Source organism: Oryctolagus cuniculus, chromosome 1 (assembly GCF_051225735.1).
Source record: "Oryctolagus cuniculus isolate XC-2025 breed Fujian yellow rabbit chromosome 1, ASM5122573v1, whole genome shotgun sequence".
In the NCBI taxonomy this organism is placed as follows: Eukaryota; Metazoa; Chordata; class Mammalia; order Lagomorpha; family Leporidae; genus Oryctolagus; species Oryctolagus cuniculus.
Genome location: NC_142867.1, coordinates 109,965,597 through 109,975,915, shown reverse-complemented (window position 1 = coordinate 109,975,915; position 10,319 = coordinate 109,965,597). Strand labels below are relative to the sequence as shown.

Here is a 10,319-nt window from a genome sequence, read left to right as displayed (position 1 = left end):
AACTATATAAATACTCCACTATGCACGAAGCTTCTTTTTTATGAAGATTTTTATTTATTTATTTTGAGAGGTAGGGCTACAGACAGAGAGGGAGAGACAGAGAGAGAGAGAGAGGTCTTCCATCCGCTGGTTCACTCACCCAAAGGCTGCAATGGCTGGAGCTGCACCGATCCAAAGCCAGGAGCCAGAAGCTTCTTTCGGGTCTCCCACGCAGGTGCAGGGGTCCAAGGACTTGGGCTATCCTCTACTGCTTTCCCAGGCCACAGCAGAGAGCTGGATCAGAAGAGGAGCGGTCATGATAGGAACCGGAACCGGAATGGGATGCCGGCACTGCAGGCAAAGGATTAGCCTACTGCTTCACAGCGCCAGCCCTGCCATGTCTCTCTTTTTGTGTTTGTAACTCCTTTTCCCAAAGGTATGAAATCTGGCTTCCAACATTCTTAGTCTGTTTACTTATTTGATTAACCGCCTGTATGCAGTCAGCATCCTATGTGCACTGCCACCCACCTCACTCTGCTGGGCTCCGCATCAGGGCTCCCCTCTTCACTCTGTGTGGTCTCTCTCTTTTCTTTTTCTTTTCTTTTCTTTTCTTTTCTTTTCTTTTCTTTTCTTTTCTTTTCTTTTCTTTTCTTTCTCTTCTCTTCTCTTCTCTTCTCTTCTCTTCTTCTTTTTTTTTTTTTTGACAGGCAGAGTGGACAGTGAGAGAGAGAGACAGAGAGAAAGGTCTTCCTTTTCTGTTGGTTCACCCTCCAATGGCCGCCGCGGCCAGTGCACTGTGGCCAGTGCACTGCACTGATCTGAAGCCAGGAGCCAGGTGCCTCTCCCGGTCTCCCATGCGGGTGCAGGGCCCAAGCACTTGGGCCATCCTCCACTACATTCCCTGGCTACAGCAGAGAGCTGGACTGAAAGAGGAGCGACTGGGACAGAATCCGGCACCCCGACTGGGACTAGAACCCTGTGTGCTGGCGCCGCAGGCAGAGGATTAGCCTAGTGAGCGCGGCGCCGGCCTCTGTGTGGTCTCTGATATCACTTGCTGGGCCACCCCCACCCCAGCCTCTGCTGTGGATGCCTCCCCATCCCACTCAGGTTCTGACCCCACTTGCCAGACCACCGCTCCAGCAACACCTTCCTCACTCTGCTGGGGCTCTGGTACCCGCTCCGTGGACGCCCTCCTCAGAGCCACCATGCTGCTGCTCCCCCCACCAACGGCTGTCGGGCCGAGAAGCATATGTGGCCATTCTGGTCTTCAGATTCGCCCCTATTTGGGAACGCCTGCCTGTTGTCTTGACATCTGATCAGCATCTCAGTTTGGTAAAAATCTGTTGGCATTTCACTTCTACCCTTAGAATCTTGTAGGCATTGTTCCATCACTCCCGGCACTAAGGTCCTGGGAGGAAGCCTGAGGCCAACCTAAATTATGTGGTATCCTCCTGCCCAAGGCATTGTTGTATTTCTGCCTGGACAGAAATAGAAAAATTAGGGTCTAGTAAGGAAACAGAAATCACGTGAGTTACTTCAGGAGGGAGCGTTTGTTACTGTAGAGGGCCGTGAACCAGAAGGGGAGCACTAGGAATTTCGGAGGTGGTCCCGAGGGGCGTTGGCAGTCTCATGCTAGTGTTTCCGTGGCAGAGGGAGAGGACAGTAAGACTGGGTCTATGAACTTGGACAAACTGAAAAGTAGATCCAAGTGCTCCCAGAAGAAACTATGGAAGCAAAAAAGAAGCCTTGGGAGACGCCGGCAGCATCATGAAATCCACAGAAAACCACAGGCAGCAGTGGGCAGGAGTTAAGTCCCTCCTTCCTCCGCCAGCCTTGCAGTCACCTCTGTCGCCCCCTACAGGCAGAGCTTCCCAGGGGCAGCAAGGAGTTCTTCGCAGAATCCTAACTGGAGCGGTTCAGAGCCCAATAAAGTGGACTTGAGATTGAGAATTCAATTTGATAACCAGAGCACTTTTACTAGGCTCTCTGTTCCTCTTGAGTTTTCTGAATCAAATTTCCTTATAATCTGGCACACTCTTTAATTTTTAAAAAGATTTTAAAATTTATTTTGAAAGACAGAGAGAGAATCTTCCATCCACTGGTTCACTCTCCAGATGGCCACAAGGGCCAGCGCTATGCCAGGCTGAAGCCAGGAGCCGGGAGCTTTTTCCCTGGTTGCTTTAGTCCCTCTGATTCCTCCTTCCCATCCCCTGCACTCGTCTCCACTGTTTTTCAGCCAGAAATGAAGCTCTGACTGTTCTGTTTTCTCCCCTGTTCCTCACTACTTCTGTTGAGCGCAGCTCCGTAGCGATGTGCTTTTAGTCCTCTGTTTGTTTCCTTACCTCCTTCCCTTGTCCCTCTGAGCATGTTTGTTTCCTTACCTCCTTCCCTTGTCCCTCTGAGCATGTTTGTTTCCTTACCTCCTTCCCTTGTCCCTCTGAGCACTTTCAGTTAAGTGGTTCTAGGGAGTAAGGTAATTTTTAGAAATTTTCCTTTGTTCCTTGAGTAATACCTTATCCTAGGTCAGGGTCTTTGCGTCCCTGGCTTTGTTTTGCTTGAGGCGCCGCTGCGCTCCTGTGTCTGCTCGGCTGCTGATTTAGGTCCAGACTCTCTATTTGACATATTGATGGTATTGATTCGTTTTTCATGTTTCATTGAATTTCTCATTTTATTTCCATTTCATTGGGATAATCTGTTGTCTTTCTGACAGAACTTGAATCTGCTGTTATAAGGGTCACAGAGAGGCAGAGGCAGAGAGAGGGGGAGAAAGAGAGAGAGAGAGAGGTCTTCCATCTGCTGGTTCATTCCCCAGATGGCCACAATGGCCAGAGCTGGGCCGATCCAAAGCCAGGAGCCAAGAGCTTCTTCCGGGTCTCCCACTTGTGTACAAGGGCCCAAGCACTTGGGCCATCTTCTACTGCTTTCCCAGGCCATAGCAGAGAGCTGGATCAGAAGTGGAGCAGCCAGGACTAGAACCAGCACCCATGTGACATGCCAACACTGCGTGGCTTTACCTGCTACACCACAGCACTGGGCCCCTGCACCTGTGTGGGAGACCTGGAAGAAGCTCCTGGCTCCTGGCTTTGGATTGGCACAGTTCCCACCATTGTGGCCATCTGGGGAGTGAACCAGCAGATGGAAGACCTCTCTCTCTCTCTCTCTCTCTCTCTCTCTCTCTCTCTTTCTCTCTCTTTCTGCCTCTGCCTCTCTGTAACTCTGCCTTTCAAATAAATAAAGTCTTTTTAAAAAGTCAAAGAAAGAAACAACTTTGTATCCTAGGATTTGTATCCCAAGTCCCCACAGGCCTATTGGCTGGAACAATAACCAAAGCTGAAGACCCTTGGGCTATGCTTCTGTCCTCCTTATCCCAAACTCCAGTCCTGGATCTGAGCGTCCCAGGCCTGCAGGGGCCGGGCACTGGCACGGTGACAGCGAGGAGAGGGCAGCATGTCCATGCTGGGTCCCTACTGCCGAGTGGATGGGAGCAGGGCGTGCAGTAGGAGGAACGCCCGTGCACATGGCCCAGCAGTCATCCCAGGAGAGCAGGGGACAGGGGCTGTCACAGGGTCGTCTCACGTGCATTCCTTCCCCTTTCTACCTTTGGGTAATGTGGGTGAGTGGCCTCTGCTGTGCTCAGTGGGTGCCTGAGTCCCTTTGTGAGCTGAAGGTAATGGGTGTGTTGGGTGAGGGCCATGATACCAGCCCCACAAGATGTATTTTATAGCAAAAGTCTAAAGCTATAAAAAGCCAGACTAAGCAAAGGATATTGAAGGAGTAGCCTAGAAAGAAGAGAAGGGGAAGGGGGCATTTGGCTGAGCAGCTTAGATGCTGCTTGGGAGGCCTGGGCTAAATGCTGGCAGCCCACCTTCCGATCCACTCTTGCCGAGGTGCATCCTGGGAGGCAGCAGGTGATGAGTCAAGTCCTTGTGTCCCTGCCACCTGCATGCGAGACCCAGGTTGAGTTTCTAGTTCCTGGCTTCAGCCTGGCCCAGCCCTGGCTGTAGTGGGTATTTGGGGAGTAAACCAATTGATGGAAAAAAAAACTCTTTGTGATTGTCTGTCTGTTTCTCTGCCTTTCAAATAAAGTGCAAACTTTTTTTTTTTTTTTTTAAAGCTGGAGGAGTAGAATATATTCGCTGGGTGCTTCTGTGGCCCGCCTGATCCAGAAAGGCCTGCGGGGTAGGGGGTGGGGGGGCACCAGAGCAGCACACGTGGCGTCTCTTCTCTCACCTTTACGTCCGGGGAGGGCCTGTGCGTCCCCTGCCAGGGCCTTCCTGCTGGCATTTTCTATTCCTAGACAAACTTTAACGAAACCCTTCCAAACCCCAGCTTCCACATACACCAGCAGCGCCGCCGGCCACTATGTCAAGTCTCCTGTCCACCCCCGCCCCGGGCACCACCCATTACTTCCTAATGACCTGAGCTCTCGGCTCACTGTCCACAGAGATGCAGAGATGGCTTCCTGTGACCTCAGACACCTCACTCCTGTCCTCCAACAGACAGCTCTCCCTGAGGATTGCAGCAGCCACCTGCCCGCCGCTGCTTCCCCATCACCTCCTAAAGGCCCCACCCCTTAATGTCGGCACATTGATGACTAAGTTGCAACATATGGCCTTGGGGGACTCTTTCAGGGCATGGCAGCCACGGTCTAAGCCACTCCTGTCTTCTGGGGTCCGGGGCCAGTGTCTCTCCTCCGTGCAGTTTTCCAGGGCTGGGGCCGATTGTCCGCCTCTGTCCCCAGAGCCCAGGATGGTGTCATCTGCTTCTCCCTAGCTAACAGCCACTCCAGGGAGGGAGACATGCTGGTAATTCTACTGCACTGCTGGGACAGAATCCAACCAGTCCTGGTGGAGACACCAGGGAACCCTGGCCACCTCTGGGCCCAGAGCATGGCCAAGGCTGCTGTCCTCCAATCTGAGCACTGGGCTTCCAGTGCCGCCCCTGCCACGGCCGTCCCAGCTGGCAGCTCCCTGCAGGGCAGGCAGAGGGGAAGGGCTCTGGGTGGACGGCTGGCTGTCCCCACGCCGTCACGGTATTTGTCATCTTCACTGTCCTGGTCTTAGCAGCAGGCATAAATCTCAGTGGAGAAACTCAGGAGGTGAGGAAGAAACGCATCTTCGTCTTTTTGGAAATGTCAGGTTTCTTTTCAGTCTCAGTTTGTCAAGATGGCAGGATTTTAATTCTAGGAGCGCGGGAGATCCCCGCCCCTGATCCCCCTTCCCTGGGGGAGTTAAGGGGTGAGGACAGAGTGCCTGGTCCTAGGCGTCCTTGGCCTGACACTGGTTCCCATGGTGACGGGGCCATCAGGCTGCTCCCACGCTGTGACAGGGCACAGCGACTCTCGAAGACTCCAGCCGCCAAGGCACGCCATGCAACTGTTCTCATCCAGCTCCCGCTGCCTGCCGGAGCTCCGCCCACCTCTCGGACCCACAGTACTACCTGGGCTTTGGAGCAGGGAGCAAGGCCACTCTCTGGCACCCGCTAACACCTGTGGAACCTCTGCTTTTTCTTCCTCCCTCCCACCTCTTTCTCCCAGTGTGGGGAGGACGGTGAATCTGCTTTCACTTGACTCCACTGTGAATTCTTTCCGTTTCTCCTAGGGCCTCTGATCACAGTTCTCTGCATGTGGCTGTTGCATTTTCTTCACTGGGCAGAGCATAACCCGGCTGCTTTGATGGAAAGAAAGACCAAGAGCGGAGGGGAGGAAAAGCCTTGTGTGGGGAGAGTTGGGAAATAGCTTAAAAAATATAACGGGGGGCCGGCGCTCCGGGAGTTTCTGGACACACCAGGCCATGGAGACTGAACTCATCTTGTCCACACTCCGGGCACCAGTGGGTCCATCCTTCTCCTTCCTTCCCTGCCTTGGCAGAGCTAGGCTGCCCCTTGGTACTCCTGCCACCTTCCTGGAGCCTGGGCGCCCTCTGCTTCTGCTCTGGCCTCTCATCTCCCTGGAGGTTTCCAACCCCCATCCCCCACCCCTCGGTTTGACTTTATAAATAAAATATAAATTTAGCGAAGAGCTCATACCACAAAAGGGAAGAAGTGGTAAGAGAAGAGCCCAGGCTAGCACCCTGCTGGGTGGGTGCTCAGGCTTTGCAAAGGGAGGAGACACCGCTATGCTGAGGTTGGACTTCCTGGCCTCTTGCCCAAGCAGGCAGTGCTTTTCCAAGTAACGCCTGTGGCTTCAGAAGGTCTCCCAAGGCCAAACTACCCTAGGGAGGGGCTGCAAAAAGCTCGTGGAAAATGCATGGGCTATGAAAAAGCTACGCGTGGATTTCGATTTTTTTCTGATAAAATAAAGGTTTTTTTTAAAAAAAAGATTTATTGATTTATATGAAAGTCTGAGTTACACACACAGAGAGAAAGAGGCAGAGAGAGAGAGAGAGGTCTTCCAATCCTCTGGTTCACTCCCCAGTTGGCCGCAACAGCTAGAGCTGCAACGATCCAAAGCCAGAAGCCAGGAGCTTCTTCTCGGTCTCCCACGTGGGTGCAGGGGCCCAAGGACTTGGGCCATCCTCCGCTGCTTTCCCAGGCCATAGCTGAGAGCTGGATCGGACGGAAGTGGAGCAGCCAGGTCTCGAACCGGCGCCCATATGGAATGCTGGTGCTATAGATGGTAGCTTTACCCGTTACACCACAGTGCTGGCCCCAAATGTATCTTTTTAAAGATTATTTATTTGAAAGGCAGAGTGAGAGACAGACAGAGACTCTGGTATGGGATGTGGGCGTTCCAAGTGATGGTCTAACCCAAAGCACCACAACCCCAACCCCCACACTTATCTTTTAATTACATTTTCCATGAACTTGTAAAAGTACCCTCATATTATCAGATGGCCTTTTTTTTTTCAAAATAACTTTTTTTTTTTTTTGTAAAACAGAACTTATTTTTATTTACTTGAAAGGTGGGGTGGGGGGCGGGAAGAATCATAGAGAGCTCCCATCTGCAGGCTCACTCCCGAAATGCCTACAACAGCAGGGGCTGGGCCAGGCCAAAAGCCGGAGCTTGGAACTCAGTCTAGGTCTCCCATGTGGGTAGTAGGAGCCATCACCTACTGCCTCCCAGCGTATACATTAGCAGGAAGCAGAGTCAGGACTTGAACCCAGCACTCCGGAGTGAGATGCAGGCTTCTCAAGCAGCTGTGCCCAATGCCCGTCCTATCAGAGGACTAAGACCTTGGACTAACCCCTTGGCTGACCCCTTGGATGGGCATGGGGCGGGAGCACAGTGCAGGTTAGTGGGTGCAGGGGGCCACGAGTGGCTCAAGGACGCTGTGTCTCTGCAGGCGAAGACTCCATCAGCACCTTGGGTCTGATCCTCGGTGTGGGGCTGTCACTGCTGCTCGTGTCCATCCTTGGCTACAGCCTGGCCAAGTGGTACCAGCAAGGCTACTGCTGGGAGGGTGAGTGAGCCCCTGGACCCTGTCGCCCCAACTCCACCCAGCCCCTCCTCTGCCACAGCAGTTTGGCAAGGCTGGGCGGGGCATGGCAGATGCAAAACAGCTTCCTGTGGTGGTGGCCCCCATTGAAGATTTGAGTCAGTGGCTGAGCAGTGGTGGGGGTGGAGCAGTGGGACCTTTATGAGATGAATAGGGGCTCCTCCCAGCCCAGCAGGCAGACAGCTCCCAGCCCAGGGGCCTGTGCAGACCCCCAAGGCCAAGGGCAATGAGTGCACTAGCTAGTCCAAGCTCCAAGTCGTCCCAGGCTGGCTCCCATGCATCTTTGCCCCAGTCTTAGGCTAGGGTCTGCTCTTGGGCTTGCTGATGCTAATATTGGGAGTCTGTTGCCAGTCCCCGTGGCGTTCTCAACTCCAAGACAGAGCTGTATTTTCCTAGAACCCTGGGAAGCTACAAATGCATGCTGGATACTGAGAAAGAGGAAGCATTTTTGAGAAATACAATTAACTGTAACATTTATTCCACGAGTATTTGTTGGGCACCTCCTGTGTGCCCATGCACCTTTGCCCAATGGGATTTTCTTTAAAATCCCACATGACAAAGAAGTTGTACCAGCCTCCATGTTTTATAGATGGGGACGGGAGGCTGAAGTCACAGAGTTGGAAAGTGATGGAACCACATTGGGCTCTAGGTCTGGTTCTTTTGGGTGTCAGGCTAGATATACCTCCTTCCTGGTGCTATCAGGACCCTGAATAGGAAGACTCTAAAGGGGCTGGGACCCCCACAGAGCAGCCTGAGGCCAACCAGCCACCCTCCTCCTCCAGACAGGGGGAGGGAGCAGTGGGATGGGTGGCTTTCCCTGGGGACACTAACTCTCTCTTTTCGGATTGTTATCCTAGGGCCGAATTTTGTCTTCAACTTGTACCAAATCCGGTGAGTAGATTCAGGGAAGAGCTGGGTGGGGGATTAGCTATGATGGAGAAAGCCAGAACTTACTGCTTCTCTTCCTCGCCCCTTGCCTAAGCAAATAAGAGAGGGGCCCAAGAATCCATTGAGAGAGCAAGAGTAACAGCTTGAGTGTGGACAAGACCACGTGCGACCCCATAGCAGGCGGGGGGCACCTGCTCATCCATCCATCCGTCCATCCCCCAGTCCTTTAGTCCATGAGGTTCTACTGTGGCCAGCGTTGGCGTCTTCATACCGAGGGAGCAGAGATGAAGGGGTAGTCTCTATCCCCGTCTGTGCTGCAGACAGCTAGGAATAATGCAACCTCTGCTGCACCGTGCTGTCCAAGGAGCAGAGCAACTGGAGAAAGTCAGGCCCTCAGGGAGCAGTGCCCAGTAAGGGGGGACCCCTGGCCCAAGTCCCCCCTGTCCACTTCAGTCCACAGGACAGGCCGGCTCCGCTGGGCGCTGGGAGATGGTGTGGGGTCTGCCCTGGAAGATCAGGCAGTGACCGGGAGAGTCCCCTGCTGGGAATGCCTCACCAGCTTCTGGCCCAGGGAGGTGGGTGCCAGGGAGAGGCTGGGTTCCCAGCCCCAGTAGCGGCATTGGCTGATCTCTCTCAGGAACCTGAAGGATCTGGAGGCGGGGCCACCGTTCACCATCAGTGGCCACATTGGCGGTCCAGACGGCGGCTACATGAGGTTCTCCAACGGGCCAGTCTGATGGGGGAAGCATCTGGCTTCTGGAGCCCTGGGGAGGTGAAGAGGAAAACTGGAGATCTCCTGCGTGAAGCTGACATCCAAGAAAAGTCCTCCGAGGGTCCAGCACCAAGGATATTGACCCCCACCTCCCTTCTGGTGACAATCCCAGGGACAAGTCCCAGGGACAAGGCCCGGGGTCACGTTGTCTGCATCTGCTTCCAGCACTGGGGCTGCTGCATTTCCAGCTGATCCATGCCCCGCCTCCCCTTCCTGGCAAGTTCTAGAAGTTTCCAGAGCAGAACTTTCTGTGCCGTTCCTTTGCTTGGAGGTGAAGCTTCCAGGTGGCCAGGCTCTCCAAGAAACCTCACTCTGGGGCTTCAGCTCCTGAACTTTTTTTTTTTTGACAGGCAGAGTGGACAGTGAGAGAGAGAGAGAGAGAAAGGTCTTCCTTGTCCGTTATTTCACCCTCCAATGGCCGCCACAGCCAGTGCACTACGGCCGGCGCACCGCGCTGATCCAAAGCCAGGAGCCGGGTGCTTCTCCTGGTCTCCCATGCGGGTGCAGGGCCCAAGCACTTGGGCCATCCTCCACTGCACTCCCAGGTTACAGCAGAGAGCTGGCCTGGAAGAGGAGCAACCAGGACAGAATCCGGCGCCCCGACCGGAACTAGAACCTGGTGTGCCAGCGCCGCAGGCGGAGGATTAGCCTAGTGAGCTATGGTGGCGCCTCAAGCTCCTGAACTTTCTAAGCCCGGGCTCCTCGCCTGCTTCCGGCCAGCCCTCTGCTCACACATTTCTCTCCCTGGCCTTCAAGTTCTGCCTTTCCCCACATCTCGGGTGCTTTCCCCACCCAAACACTGCCCCTCCCACATGCCCCTGGGTTTCTCTCCATCTGCTCCGGACGCCCAGCTGCTCTGTGGATTTTTCCCTCTGGCCCCTCTCCTGCTCAGGACAAACCTGGGCAGGTCAGAAGAGATGGTTTAGAGCAATCCTTTCACAAATAAATAATCAAAAATTTGTTTATTTTATTTACTTGAGAGACAGGGAGAGAGACAAGGATAGAGAGAGAGGGAGAGAGAGAGAGAGAGAGAGAGAGAGAGAGAGAGAGAGCCTATTCACTGATTCACTTTGCAAATACCCACAATAGTTGGGTCTGGGCCAGGCCAAGGCCAGGTCTCCCACGTGGGAGGCAAGGACCCAAATACTTGAGCCATAACTGCTATCTCCCAGAGTGTGCATTAGCAGGAAGCTGGGATTGAGCATGGAGCCAGGAGCAGAAACCAGGCATTGGGACACTGGACA

The 10,319-nt window shown here is 53.8% G+C and overlaps 1 protein-coding gene across 1 annotated transcript; it reads left to right on the top strand.

The window, feature by feature from the left end:
• Positions 1-7,189: 7,189 nt before the first annotated feature.
• SMIM35 (small integral membrane protein 35) lies at positions 7,190-9,874 on the top strand (the record flags this gene model as incomplete). Its single annotated transcript, XM_089304078.1, has 3 exons — positions 7,190-7,379; positions 8,273-8,306; positions 8,941-9,874. Coding segments are annotated over 3 exons (324 nt in total), but the record flags the coding sequence as incomplete, so codon positions are not given.
• Positions 9,875-10,319: the final 445 nt, after the last annotated feature.